This window comes from Equus quagga, chromosome 13 (assembly GCF_021613505.1).
Source record: "Equus quagga isolate Etosha38 chromosome 13, UCLA_HA_Equagga_1.0, whole genome shotgun sequence".
In the NCBI taxonomy this organism is placed as follows: domain Eukaryota; kingdom Metazoa; phylum Chordata; class Mammalia; order Perissodactyla; family Equidae; genus Equus; species Equus quagga.
In genome coordinates, this window is record NC_060279.1 from 91,017,361 (window position 1) to 91,032,171 (window position 14,811).

At 50.0% G+C, this 14,811-nt stretch overlaps 1 protein-coding gene across 2 annotated transcripts; it reads right to left on the minus strand.

Moving 5' to 3' along the window:
- Positions 1 to 612: 612 nt before the first annotated feature.
- C5AR1 (complement C5a receptor 1) lies at positions 613 to 11,825 on the minus strand. 2 transcript variants are annotated; one of them, XM_046682844.1, is made up of 2 exons: positions 11,592 to 11,825; positions 613 to 2,743 (listed from the first exon to the last, which is right to left on the minus strand). In XM_046682844.1, the coding sequence occupies exons 1-2, from the start codon at positions 11,592 to 11,594 to the stop codon at positions 1,688 to 1,690; spliced, it is 1,059 nt and encodes a 352-aa protein (XP_046538800.1). In that variant the 5' UTR covers positions 11,595 to 11,825; the 3' UTR covers positions 613 to 1,687. The 2 variants fall into 2 exon arrangements, with proteins under 2 accessions (XP_046538800.1, XP_046538799.1); XM_046682843.1 differs by lacking the exon at positions 11,592 to 11,825 and adding an exon at positions 3,711 to 3,895.
- Between the last annotated feature and the right edge of the window lie 2,986 nt (positions 11,826 to 14,811).

Consider the following 14,811-nt stretch of genomic DNA (forward strand, 5'->3'; position numbering starts at 1 on the left):
ACAAGGGTGCCCACTCTCACCACTCTTATTCAACATAGTGCTGGAGGTTTTGGCTGAGCAATTAGGCAAGAAAAAGAAATAAAGGGCGTCCAAATTGGAAAGGAAGAAGTGAAACTCTTGCTGCTTGCAGATGACATCATTCTATATAAGGAAAACCCTAAAGAATCCATCAGGAAACTATTCGAAATAATCAACAACCACAGCAAAGCTGCAGGGTACAAAATCAACTTACAAAAACCAGTTGCATTTCTGTACTCTGATAACAAGCTTACAGAAAGAGAAGTCGAGAATACAATCCCATTTACAATCGCAACAAAAAGAATAAAATTTCCAGGAATAAATTTAACCAAGGAGGTGAAAGACGTATACACTGAAAACTATAAGACAGTATTGAAAGAAATCAGTGACAACATAAAGAGACGGCAAGAGATTCCACATACATGGATTGGAAGAATAAACAGAGTTCAAATGTCCATACTACTCAAAGCAATCTACAGATGCAACGCCATCCCAATCAGAATCCCAATGACATTCTTCATGGAAATAGAGCAAAGAATCCTAAAATTCATATGGGACAACGAAAGTAAAAAAATAAACAACACAACATTTCAACAGTGATTATTTTTTATTTTCATTAGTCAAAGGATGCATACTAGTTTTTCAAAAAGTCAAAAAGTTATATGCTGCATGATTCCATTGATAGAGCGTTCTTGAAAGGACAAAATTCTAGAGACGGAGAGTGGAGTCGTCATTGCCAGGGCTTGGGGACAAGGCTGGGGAGAGTGGAGGGAAGTGGAGGTGGCCAGAACAGGGCGAGGGATCCTGGTGGTGACGAAAGTGTCCTGATGGTCGACTATCTGTGTCAATATCCTGGTTGTGATGTCGCAATGTCATTTTGCAAGATGTTGCTGTGGAGGGAAACAGGACCCAGCATCCCTCTGTCTTATTATTTACAATTTCATGTGAGCCTACAATGATCTCAAATTCAAAGTTTAATTTTGGGGGGGAAGTTCAAACAAAACAACAGTTTACAAAGGAGTAAGTCAGATTTTCCCGTGCCTCCAGTCCCTGCAGGGACCCAACCAATATTGCCCAACCTCGGTCTTCAGTGTAGCTTCCGCATGCTCTCCGCCATAACCACATGACGTGTTTTAACTTAGTAGTTTTTCTAAAAACCCAATTAAGGAATACTGTTTTTCTTTAAATCAACTCACTTGCAAAAGCTTGGTTAGGTCCATGTCCTTTTGCTTTGTCCTAAACAAGAACAAGTTTTGAGAAACCAGTTACGTTTTTATCCAACTCTCCGTAGAATAAACACACAACTCTTTTCTCAACAGAGTTAGACCGCGTCTGCGCGTCCGGATTCTAGGCAGCTGATATATTCTATTCGTGGGCTCTGCTCGCGCAGACCTGTCGCTGTAGGGGCACTCCGTACGGGCTCATGGTTGTTTCTCAAAGTCCGTGGGTGGAAAGAATGGTTGGGTCTCTCTAGAAGGAAGTGTCGATGTTGGAAAGCAGGAAGGATGAGAAGAGCTCGCCCGGGAGGAAGACAAGTCCGGGAAAGATGGAAGGAATGGAGACGAGTTCACTAAAACCACACCGCCTCGGCAAGGGCTGAGTTAAAAATCAACAGAGACTGGACAGCCGGGGGCAGCCCCGGGCAGACGGCAGCCGGGGAGGCCTGCCCTCACACGGCCTGGCACTTCTGAGATGGAGTCTCCATCGTGGAGAGCGTGAAGGACTTGGACTCTCTGGTTAAGCTCTCCTCGGTCGTCAACACTTTCCTGAGAACGTTGGGGAGAGACTTCAGGAACCGGGACTGGAAGCCCTGGGCGGCCACCACGTAGATGACAGGATTGATGCAACAGTTGACGTACGCAAGGGAGACAGACAGGGGGTCGATCCTGGACACGACTTTGAAGACGCTATCGGTCTTGTGGAGGAAAGACAACATCATCCCCGTCACCTGGTAGGGCAGCCAGAGGACAAAGAAGCTGGTCACCACTGCCACCACCACTTTGAGCGTCTTGGTGGAGCGTGTGGCACTGCGGCTCCATGCCCGGATGAGGAGGAAGGTGTAACATATTGCAAGGGTGACCAGTGGCCACAGGAAGCCCACGACCAGACGGAGGATGGCCACGGCCCTCTCCGTGCGGTCACTGCCGCCATAGTCGACACTACACTTTATCCGGGTCGGAAAGTACTCCTTGTGGACCGAACGGAACAGGAAAGACGGTATGGTCAGCAGCAGGGCCAAGAACCAGGCCACGCCACAGGCGATCCAGGCCACGTGGGCCCCTCGGTAGTTCTGGCACCAGATGGGGTTAACCACAAGCACAAAGCGGTCGGCGCTGATGGTGGCCAGGATCAGGATGCTGGCATACATGTTGAGCAGGATGAGCGAGGGCAGGATGCTGCAGGCAGCGCTGCCGAAGGGCCAGTCGCCGTGCAGGACGACGGACGTAAACAAGATGGGCAGCGCCAGGCAGGACAGGAGGTCAGCCACTGCCAGGTTGAGAAACCAGACGGCGTTGACGGTTCGCCTGGCCTCGGACCCTGTCACCCAGACCACCAGGGCGTTGCCGGGCACTCCCACCAGGAAGACAGCTGCATACACGATCAGGGCAATGATCTGTAGACGAGTCAGACTCTGGGTCCTGGAGGAGTTATCCACTGGTTCGTTGAAGCCATCAGTGGAGCCGTCGTAATTGGAGTAGTCAAAGGTGGTATTGTCCATGGAGGCCTAGGTGGAACCAGAGAGACAGGGAGACAATCAGTCTGCAGACAGGGCCCAGGGAGGCCCGAGAGAGCTACACGGCTTTGAACCCACCGCTGCACTACTTTGAGCCTCAGGTTTCTTCCGGGAAATGGGGAATGCTGAGGGCTGAGAGCCTGCTGCGGTATCCTGCCACTTACTAAAATATTGAAAACGCTTCCACGCCGATTGGTCTCCCTGCCACCCTGCCACCTCCCCCTTACGTCCTTGGACTTCCCCAGGCTCCAGCAACCAAATGGTTAAAATTTAGGCTTCCTGCAACGCTGTGGTCACTATCCACTCCAATTGGTCAGTGCCCACGACACACTGCTTGTTAGATATTTTTAACGTCACCAACAAACTGAGAAGATATTACTAGATGGTTATCCCACCACCACCCACCACCACCACCATCCCGACCATCGCCCCTTGTCCTGCCTTCCACCACCAAGGCAGCTGTGTGCCAGCTGGGAGTGGCGACCCAGAGGACGCAGCAGTTCTGCAGTGCCCCGTATACACAGGCACAACGTTCAAGTGGGGAGAGAGGGGACCCCCCCAAAAACTTGGTCATCAAGATAAACATCTTATTGCAATATTTTAAAGAATCAAAATGAATGCCCAGCCCCCCCCAAAAAAAAATCCATCGTGGAAAAAAAATCCAAATTTTAAATAAAGACAGGCTGCTGTCATTGTTTGCTCAATCTGTGACCCTGCCTTATTGTGCAACAGGAACTTTCTGACCAGCCCACAGTTTGCATTCCCAGCTGGAAGCATCTTTGCAGGGTGACAACGGCCTGCAAACATATCATGCAGTTTGGGGCTTTATGTAGAGTCACATTGTTGGGGTTTTGGGGAGTTTTTTGGGGTAGAGCTTTTATTTAGTTTTTCTACTTGGTCCAGACTATGGGAGGACATTTTGCTAAGCGTAGATGAGAGTGCACATGTGTCCTTTGACCTTGGGTTCCAGGGTGGCTCGGCACGGCATTAAGGTCCAGATCCTGACTGTCCCAGCTGAAGTCTGCATGGCCCTCTGCAAGTTCTACCGCTGCTCTGTGCCTCTGTTTCTGTCCTAGTTAACTCCTAGCAGTTCACCCACTTTAGCTGGATTTAGCTCCAAAACCTCGGTGTCAGAGCGGAGAGAAAATCTGTGGGGAAAGCAGGAGGGAGAAGAAGAAATAGATGTTCACCTTGCTGGAGGGAGGGCAGAACGGATGAAAGGAGCAGAAGAAGTTATACGTTCAAGAACAAAGAGAACCTTCGCACCCAGATTATGGCCTCTAATTACCATCTGTCACTCACAGCACCCAGGGCTCCCCGGAGAAAGGCCAATTCCTGTTCTGGGACAGGAAATAGACCAGATGAGCCCAGGACATCTTGCACTAGGATGTAAGAAAGTTTTTAATGGGCACAAGTCAAAAAAGATGCAAGAGGCAGCCCCAAAGGGCTCCCGCTAGTCAAAGATGGGACAATTTGAGCATCAAATAATAATAAGAACTGTGATGGAGTGAGACATATTAATGGATAAAGATCTGTGGGTTCCTAACTATAATAAAAGCAAGCAAACCCATTGGTCACCTTTTTATTCTGGAAAGGGAATGAATCAAGCATTTCTCCTGCCATTTCCATACAGAGTATGTTTCAGGGAAATAAAGAGTCGATGTAGGAGAGCCCTTGTTTAGAGAAGTCTAAGAACAAGACCTGCAGGAGGAGTGACAGAACTAAGGAAAGAGCGGATCTCCGGGAGGACCATCAACATCTGATAAAACCATCAGGGGAGAGACGGACAGGAACTTTCCAATCAATGAGTCGGGCTGGCACCCCAAACCCGCTGAGGGACCTCAGCACCCCGAGAAGAGAGACAGTCAGACGTTCTGCTCTATCTGACATGATGCAGTAGAAAGAACACAGCTAACTCTGAAGCAATTTTTGCCAAAAAACAAATTTGAGGGCCAGCCTGGTGGTTAAGTTCGTGTGCTCCACTTAAGCGGCTGGGGTTCGCAGGTTTGGCTCCTGGGTGCGTGCGAACCTACATACTGCTTGTTAAGCCACGCTGTGGTGGCGGCCCACATATAAAACAGAGGAAGATTGGCACAGATGTTAGCTCATCGACAATCTTCCTTGGCAAAAAAAGGAGGATTGGCAACAGATGTGAGCTCAGAGCCAATCTTCCTCACCAAAAAAAAAAAAAAATCAATGTGAATCTAATCAAGCTGCTGGATTAAAACTACCAGTTTACAGGAAAAGTGGAGGAGAGAGGAACATAAATAGCACCACAGGGATGAAATCAGCCTAATCAGATTGCAGGAAACTCTATGGGACAAAGGGTTTGGTTTCTCCCACAAGTAAAAGGGGAGTGCCACGGATTAAAAGAGATTTAAGACGCGTATCAACCAAAGGCAATGTGAAGACCTCGTTTGGATCCTGATTGGAACAATCAACTGGAGAATAAGATATTTTTGAGACAATCTGGGAGATTTAAAAATGGGCTGGCTATTTGACGGTAGTAACGATCGGTGTTAATTTTATCGAGGATGATACGGTGGTGTGTTTATGTTAAAAAGGGGGAGGGGGCTCGAGAGAGTTTTGTAGGCAACGAGACACGGCAGGAAAATCCCCACACGGCATGGAATGGTCACACTAAAGCAGCCAGCTCTTTCCTGGCAATAGCTCTTTCAATCCTGACCACGACCCTACAGTTTGGTTCTATTAATATACCCATTTTATTGATGAGGAAACAGAGGCACCAGAAAGGAAAGTAGGCTGTTCCAGGTCACGTAGATAGGAATTCAAACCTTTCCAGGCTGGGGTGCAAACCCAGGCGGGCTGCCCCTCACCGTCTCCAAGGGGGGCTGCGGACGCCTCCGGGGCGAGCTCTGTGGCCCTTGCAGCTAGCCCATCCTTGAAGGCCACTTGGTCACCAACCCAGGGACAGGAGGCAGAGAGAAATAGAAATCGTTGTGACGGAAATATTCAGAGCTGGGTTTTCAGCGCACCTGAATTTGCGGGCTGAGGTTTATACCTGCTGAAACACCCACCTCGTGGATTAAATAAGATGAGAAATGTTCGTGCGTCTAACAAAGAACCTGGGACAGAGGAGGAGACAAGAAATGGCAGCCAATACTATTATAATTTATCGATTTCATGACTATGGAAGAGCTCACATCAAGGTCTTTCTCCGACCACTCTTTTTTATTTCTGGTCCCTTTACGTTGCCCTGAGACTGGTCAGGTGGACGGGCAGGAGTGTCTGCTGGTAGAGCCACAGCAGCGCTTCAATTACTGGAAGGGAAAACGTCAATGCCAGCTGACGAGTGGACCAACAGGGTATGCTATAGCCATGTAGTGGAATATTATTCAGCCATAAAAAAGGAATAAATCTCTAATAGATGCTACAACATGGATGAACCTTGGAAACATTGTGCTGAGTGAAAGAAGCCGGACACAGGAAGTCACATGTCATATGATTCCGTTTATATGAAATGTCCAGAATAGGGAAATCCACAGAGACAGGAAGTGGATGAGTGGTTGCTGGAGACTGTGGGCCCAGGGAATGGGGAGTGATGCTTAATAGGTACAGGGTGTCTTTTTTTTTTTTTTAAAGATTGGCACCTGAGCTAACATCTGTTGCCAATCTTCTTTTTTTTCTTCTTCTCCCCAAATACCCCCAGTACATAGTTGTGCATTTTTAGTTGTGGGCCCTTCTAGTTGTGGCATGTGGGATGCCGCCTCAGCATGGCCTGATAAGCGATGCCATGTCTGCACCCAGGATCCAAACCTGCAAAACCCTGGGCCACTGAAGCGGAGTGCACAAACTGAACCACTCGGCCCCAGGGCCGGCCCCTCCAAGGTTCATTTTGAGGGTTCTGGAACCAGATAGAGACGGTGATTGTACAACATTGTGAATGTACTAAACACCAGAGAATTGTACATTTTAAAGCAGTAAATTATATGTTATGTGAATTTTACTCAATTAAAAAAAATGCCCGGGCTGGCCCAGCAGCGTAGTGGTTAAGTTCTCATGTTCTTCTTCAGTGGCCTGGGGTTTGCTGGTTCAGATCCCGGGCCACTCACCTACACACCGCTCATCAAGCCATTCTGTGGCGGCGTCCCACATACAAAATAGGGGAAGACTGGTATAGATGTTAGCTCAGGGCCAGTCTTCCTCACCAAAGAAAAAGAAAAAAAATGTCAGTGTCATGAAGACAAGGAAGGGCTGAGGGAGGTTCCAGATGAACGGAAACTAAAGAGTCACTTTTGATTTTCCTGGACAATGAAAGTGACATCCTGGAGCAGGAAAATCAGATTTGCCTTGAAGGGTGTTATTTGGACAACTGAGCAAGTTTAAATATGTTCTGTAGACCAGATAACGGTATTGCATCGAATGTTAAATTTCCTGATGTTGAAAACTGTGCTGGGTTCATGTAGATGAATGTCCTTGTTTGTGAGAAATAGTTACTGAGGTATTTAGGGAGAAAGGGACACAACGCCTATAACTTACTCTCAAATGATTAAGAAAAAAGAGGATAGTTAACAGATAGATTGATAGAAGATTGATAGATATAGATAGATAAAGCAAATTTTGAGAATCTGGGTAAAGAGTATATAGGAGGTCTTTGTATTCTTAACATTTTTCTATAAATGTGAAGATACTTCAAAATAGAGAGTTAAAATTGTTGAAATATTTCCATTGATAAATAGCCCCTGCCCTCAGCCCCCCACCTCCACCATCCCCCCCCAGCACCCTGGCTCCCCATTTTCTACTCTGGGGTGCCCCCCCCAGGTCCCCATGCTCTGGTCACTAAAGGGTTGATGACGGCAGGGCAGGAAGCCCCAGACCCCACTCCCTCAGGTGGGCTCTGCTCCTTAGCAAGTTGTTAAATATTTCGAATGTCCGCTCTGGAGAGATCCCCGAAGCTAACTTTTGCCTCTGCTCATTTCGAAAGCTCTCAGCCATGCTTGGCTACAGAATGACTCACAGCCCAAAGAAGGGGAGCCCCCCACCCCCTGCTCTCGCACTCCTCATGCCTCCTCTCGTCAGCTGACAAAGCGCCTTTCCTAGCGTGAGCTCACTCAACCCCTTCCTGTCATTGACCTCATGATCGCAGAAAAAATATGATGATTCTGACACTCTATGGTTTCCAGGATCTTCCTGATGCAAATGGCTTGCAAAGTCTGGCCCTTGCAGCATGCCTACAAAGATCGGAAATAGCTGGTGTCCAGCAAAAGGGGACTCGCCAAATGAATGATGGCACATCCAGGCAGCAGAATATTATGCAGCCATCAAAAAGGAGGAGGACGATTATGTGCTGATGTGGAAAGAGCTCCAAGATCTGGGGTGAAATAGAAAAAGCGAGGAATGGATAGTGTGTCAACCACGCCACCTATGAAAGAGGAACTTCTCTCTCTCTCTGTCTCTCCACCTCTCTCTCCCTCCCTCCCTTCCTCCCTCTATCTCTATCTCTGTCTCTATCATTTGATCTCTCTCCGCATGTGCACGTGTGTGTGTGTTTGCTGGCACAGGCACAGACCATCTCCAGCAGCCGACATAGGAAACCTCGAACCGTAGCTGACCCGGGGAGGGGAAGCTGCGAGCCAGAAGGCTGGCAGCGACAGGAAGTCTTCATCATACAGGTTTTTGTTCATCCTGTACACAGACCCATCCAAGTGCGTGCACTGCCCACTGCCGCAAAATGCAAATCAGATCAAATATACAACAGAATTCGTGGTTCCGCAATTCTGGGAGTTCAGCAAAGCTTCTAAAGAATATTTCTTACTGGCGCAAACATTAAGTGGCTGGGGGGCCCGGTCCTGACCTATCTGGCCTCTGACGAGGACCGAGAGAGCGTTCGATAGGGTCCAGCCTGGCGTGGGAGCAGGAGGGGACTGGGAAGATCCAGCTGCAGGGCCAGCCAGTAGGACTTTGTGCGCTGATAGAATGTTCTAGATCAGTGCTGTCCGAGGTGATCGCCACCTGTGTGCGTGCTGAGCACATGCAATGTGGCGGATGCATCTGAAAGACCACACTTTTCATTTTTGCGTCATTTCGATGACATTTCAGTAGCCACCTATGCCGATGGGCTTGTACCAGGGCGGTGGCAGCAAGGAGACGCAAACGGATGGGAGGAGAACGGGGTGAGGCAGACACGGGACTTACGGGAACAGCAAGCACGATCGCCGAGCTCTGTTCTAAGCCCTCTTCCCGTATGAGCTCATTGAATCCACAACAATGTTGCTCTTGCCACTCCCGCTTTACAGAGAAGACAACTGAGGCCACAGAGAGCTCGAGAGACCCTTCCAAGCCCCCGCAGTTAGCAAGCGGCAGAGATAGGAGAGAATTTCTGAGCGTGGGACTCCAGAGCCCTCTCTGAGCGGCTTGCACGCCTAAAGTGTGGCGAGAGTGACAGCCACGCACGTAAGGCAAAAAGCCACAAAGTTCGAGGGAGGGAATGTGCCACACATCAGAAAATGAAGGAAGTGCCGCAGACGCCGCGTTCAAGAATTTGTATTTTCTTCTGGGGTCATGGGGAGCCATGGATGGTCTTTGAGCTGTAGAGGGACTAGATTCGAATTTCGGTTTAGAAAGATCCCTCCGGCCACTGTGAGGAGGTGAGACAAGAAGCAAGAGGACCGGAGAGGAGGCAGGGGGGAGGATCCAGACCTGTGAGGATGGGGTTGGGCTGGGGTGACGGCCAAGAGGAGGAAGAGAAGCTGGAAGCCTCGAGTGCTCAGAGGAGAGGCATGGCTTGACCACAGTCATGCAGCTGGTGTGTGGTAAACTCTGCCCCAGGCCCTTCCCTTGCTCTCTGGGCGTCGGTTTCCCCATCCTTCCAGTCGAGAAAGTCCTGCCAGCTGTCCCCCCATCACAGTGAAAATGACAGACCGACTCAAAGACATGAGAAAGCCCATAAACACACAGAAGGCCAAGTCTTTTTTTTTCCCTGAACATCCTCTTCTCTGTTCCTATTGGGACTCAGAGTCTTTAAAAACATCCTCCCACGGAACCACACGAAAGTATTGTGGGCTGTGACCTCTGAGCTACCTGCCACAAGGGTGGGGACCGACATTTCGACTCAGATTTACCTTCTTGAATTTGCACAACCTTTGCGACTCCAACCCCTAAGCGTTAAGAATCAGAAACACACACATTTTGAAAACCACATGAAAAAGACAAGCCTCCAGAGCCTTGGAAGGTGCAATGAACTGTTTCTCGAGTCAGCGAAAATAAAAAAGCAGAGGGCAGCGTAGACACACAGACAGTCCCAGGCCCAGGAGAGCGGAAATATAAGTGGGTACAACTTTGGGCGATATCTGTTGAAATAAAAATTGCCCATGCCTTGGATTCAGCATTTGCAGTTCTGAAAACCCAGACATGGGTCCAAAGATATAGTTTTGGTGTGAAAGACAAAATATTGGAAACAACCTAAACCTCCATTCAGGTTGGAGCCTCCCACTGGAATATTATACAGCTGATAGAAAGAAAGAGGCAACTCCCTTGAAATACACAGGTATTGTAATAGTATCTGCTTTATAGGTTGTTTCAGATGAAATTATTACAAGTAAAGTGCATAGCACATGTAGTAGGCACTCAATACATGCTGGTTAATAATATATGTTACTCTCGAAAAAGCAAGATGTAAGATAACATGTAAAACATACTTCAATTTGCAGAGGGCAGGGAGAAAGGATAGACACGTCCCGTGCATTGAGCGCCAACTGTACGCCAGGCGCTGTTGCAAGAACTTTCCAGGGATTATCTCGTTGAACTCTCTCAACGATCCCATGATGTGGGTTCTGATTCTGTGGGCTTTCTATCCCCGTCGTGAAGATGAGGAGAAGGAGGAACAGCAGAAACAGGTCTTCCGAGCTATCACACGGAAGGGGCAGCATTTGAACCCCGTTTCAATGCGACCCTCATGTGCAACTTCTCCTGACTTCATTTCCTGCCTATCGGTCCTTGAGCACCTGTAGACCGTTTCTGGAAGGATGCACGACAAACTGGTACCCACGGTTGCGTCTGGGGGCAGTGACAAGGAGTGGCTTTCCACTGTGGGACTTGGGACTATTTTATACAGAAAGAAAAAGCAGTCGAAGCTAGTGGCGGGCCGCGTTCCGAAAGCCGCGGTGGGGTCTGAGAAGGGGGATGCGGGAACGAAGCCGCAGCCAGCCCCTCCCTGGTCCAGCGCATGCGCCGTTTCTCTTTCTCCCAGATGCAGCGGGACCAGAGCCTCCACACGCAGGTGTCAATCACAGCCGTGCCTCGCTCGGCCGGGACCCCGGGGTGCAGGAGTGCAAGGGGCCCCTCGTCTACCCCGGAGACAGTCTCCCTCCGAGACGCACAGAGTCCACGGGACAGCCTGGGTCTGCCGCCAACTGCTGAAGGACCCGGGCCAGCTCCTCACCTCCCCGGGCCTCAGTTTCCCCATCTCTACGATTCAGAGCCTCCGAAAAGTCCAAGTAACTTGACCGTTCTTCCAGACTGGCCTTTTCCAGCCTCCCAATCTCTGTTCCTGCCATTCCCGCTGCCTGCAAGGCCTTTCCTGGGTCTCTCCCCTCGAGGAAGGGAGTCATCTGACCAGATGTGACAGCGAGGATTTCCTGCCCTGGGGGACTTTGGATCCCAGCCCTCTGGCCTTGCGGTGGCTCCCGTAATCTCTTGATAATCTTCCTCCTCAGCCACGGCCCAGCCCCGGAGTGAGAGCGGGGGAGACGGGGGGAGATGGAGAACGGGCAGGAGGAGGAAGGAAAGGGGGAGATGGTGAAGGGAGGAGAGACGGAGAGAGCAAGGGGCCCCGGGAGGAGAGAGGTGGCAAGGAAGAAGGATCCCCTTCTGGACTCACCATATTCGGGTCGCCCGGCTTCGCCACTGGTCAAAGGTGCCTCCTGCGCGAGGGCTGTGGTTTTTAAGGCCCCAAGGGAGGGCGCAGAGAGCCAGGGAGGAAATGACCCATCGTTCCCCTCTGGGCCTCTCATTGGCCTGTGCATCGGCCACCCCATCTGGGGCTCCTTCCATGGGGGACCCACCCGCAGAGTCCAAACACCGGTCAGAGGAGGACAGTCAGGGCTCAGAAAACTGAGGAAGTTCCCCTCTGAGGATGGAGGAAGCGACGTGAAAGAGACCCCCGCCCCGATCTAGGCTTGGCCCCCTGCCCCCCCGGGCCGTGATTTCCACATTTGAGACCGTCTCCCTCTTTCCTTCAAGGGCACCAGGCAGCTGTGGAAAAGCTCACGAGTCCAACTGGCTGGAACTTCCCTGGGGTCCTGGGAAGCTGAGACTGGGAGCCTCAAGGCAGGTTGCTTGGAGGCCCAGAGAGGCCAAGCAGGTCTGGGGGGGTGGCCCAGCACTCAGGGACTGGTGGCATTCCTTGAGCCACAACCATCCTTTCCAGCCTCATTCCACGTTTTCTTGGAAACATGCTGGAGCCTGGAGCGAGGAAGGATCCTATGTCAGTCTCCTATGGCTGCTGTGACAAATTGCCACAAACCCCAGTGGTTTAAAACAACAGAAATTTATCCTCTCACAGTTCGGGAGACCCAAAGGCCAGAATCAAGGGGTCTGCGGGGCCACGCGCCCTCCGTAAGTTCTAAAGGCTAATCTGTTCCTGCGTCTTCCAGCTTCTGCTGGCTGCCAGCATCCCTCGGCTTGTGGCCGTCACTCCAGTCTCCCCCTCTACGATCACATCTTCTCTCCCACTGTGTGACTCAAATCTGCCTCTGCCTCCTAAAAGGACCCTTGTGATTCCACTTGAGGTCCCCCTGGATGGTCTCCTCTTTCAAGATCCTTAACTTGTCTGCAAAGTCCCTTTTGCTATTTAAGCCCCAGGCTGCAGGAATTAAGATGTGGACATCACTGGGAACCATTTTCCAGCCTGCCACCATGGGCACGACGATGCAACGAGCACAGAAACTGGCTCACTTTGCCCACGCTTTTCTGCAGCCCTACAATATATCACGCACATCTTTCCACCACGGAGAGTATTTTTCGACAGCGACCGTCCATTTGTAGGATCTGGCTTTCCTTCCATGCCAAAGGTAAGCCACACACATTGCAAACATTTGACAACCCAGAATGCACTCCCCCGCCCCCCCCCCCCCCAAAAAAAAAGGAACTGAAAAATCCCGTGACTGCTGCTGTTTTTAGCAGTTTGGAGTGTATTCACCCAGACTTTCACGAATGTGGTGTTTGTGTTTGGGAATGAACATGCTGGTGCACAATGTTCAACAAGATTTAGTTCCACTAAATCGAGCCATGTGTATGGTCTACATTACTCTGCAAAGGTTTTTTTTTTTTTTTTTTTTGGTGAGGAAGATTGGCCCCGAGCTACCATCTGTGCCAATCTTCCTCTATTTTATGTGGGATGCTGCCACAGCGTGGCTGATGAGTGGAGTAGGTCCACGCCCAGGATCTGAACCTATGAACCCCAGGCTGCTGAAGCAGGGGCATACCAACTTAACCACTACGCCACCAGGCTGGCCCCTCAGCAAGGATCTTTGAAGGTGGATTTGTGAGGACTTGATGCTGGTGGGAATGCGACGTTATTATTCTGACCCTGACCTCAAGGGGGCACTTGAGCCAGGGAGACGCAGGTGGCCAAGCCACACCCTCTTAACATTCTAGGGTTTGGGACCAAAGTTGCATATTGCCTTAAATCGTGCGTTCTTAACATTTTCTAAGCCCTGGACCCTTGGTGAAGTGATGACTTCTTCTCGGAATAATTGTTTTTGGCAACTCTTTATTTTGATATTATTTCACACCACAAGGGAAGTGGCAAGAAGAGTAAAAGCAACTCCTGCAGACCCTTCACCCAGGTTCACTGTTTGGTGCGTTTGCCTGCGTGCATTCGTATGCTCCTGCTGTATGCATGTGTGCGTGGTGGGGGCTACCAATCAGAGCTTTCCAGAGAAACAGAAGCAACCCGACAGAGAGTTGTTTCAAAGAATTGGGGTGGGGAGGTCAGGAAGTTAACGCGGGAGGTCCGTGTCTATCTATATCTCGATCTGCAGATCTATTTACATTTTTCCCGGAATCGTTTGAGAGCACAGCGGAACCACCACCCCTGTTTGCCCTGAAATCCTTCAGCACGTATCTCTCAAGGACGAGGGTGTCCTCTGTCACAACCGCAGCGCAGGTATTGAAATAGGAAGTGTAACACTGACACAACACCGTTATGTAATCTGCAGGCTTGGCTCAGATTTTGTTCCAAAATGTGCTTTATCACTATTTTCTTTTCAGAATAAAGTTTTTATAAACACATGGAAAAACACCTTGTTTCCTTTTAACAGCCTCATGAATCCCTGGTTAGCGTGACACCTGTGGTCACTTCCCCACTGGTGGAATTTTTTTTTTTTTTTTTTGGAGGAAGATTAGCCCCAAGCTAACATCGGCTGCCAATCCTCCTCTTTTTGCTGAGGAAGACTGGCCCTGAGCTAACATCTGTGCCCATCTTCCTCCACTTATATGTGGGACGCCTGCCGCAGCATGGCTTGCCAAGCGGTGCCATGTCTGCACCCGGGATCCGAACCGGCGAACCCTGGGCCGCCGAGAATCGGAACATGCGCACTTAACCGCTGTGCCACGGGCCCGGCCCCGGATATTTTTATTTACACCACAGTGAACAGACTCCTCTGTACCTCCTGGTGTGTGTGTCCAAGCGTTTATTGAAGATAACGCTCTAGAATGGACTTGCGTGCTAGAGGGGTGGACACCATTCTCAATGTCTGTAACCTTTATGCTGGTGTCTCTTCGTCCTCTTTCTCAAGACTCAGACCTGCGCTGTCCAGGACAGCAGCCACCGGCGCATGTGGCTGCTGAGCAATGGAAATGTGGGGAGTCCAAACTGAGATGGGCCGTGAGTGTAACACACACCGTATTTCAAAGACTTTCGGCAAAGAAAAAAAAATCGTTGGAGCCAGGCTGGTGGCGCAGCGGTTAAGTGCGCACGTTCCAATTCGGCGGCCCAGGGTTGGCCGGTTCGGATCCCGGGTGCGGACATGGCACCGCTTGGCAAGCCATGCTGTGGTAGGCGTCCTACATATAAAGTAGAGGAAGATGAGCACGAT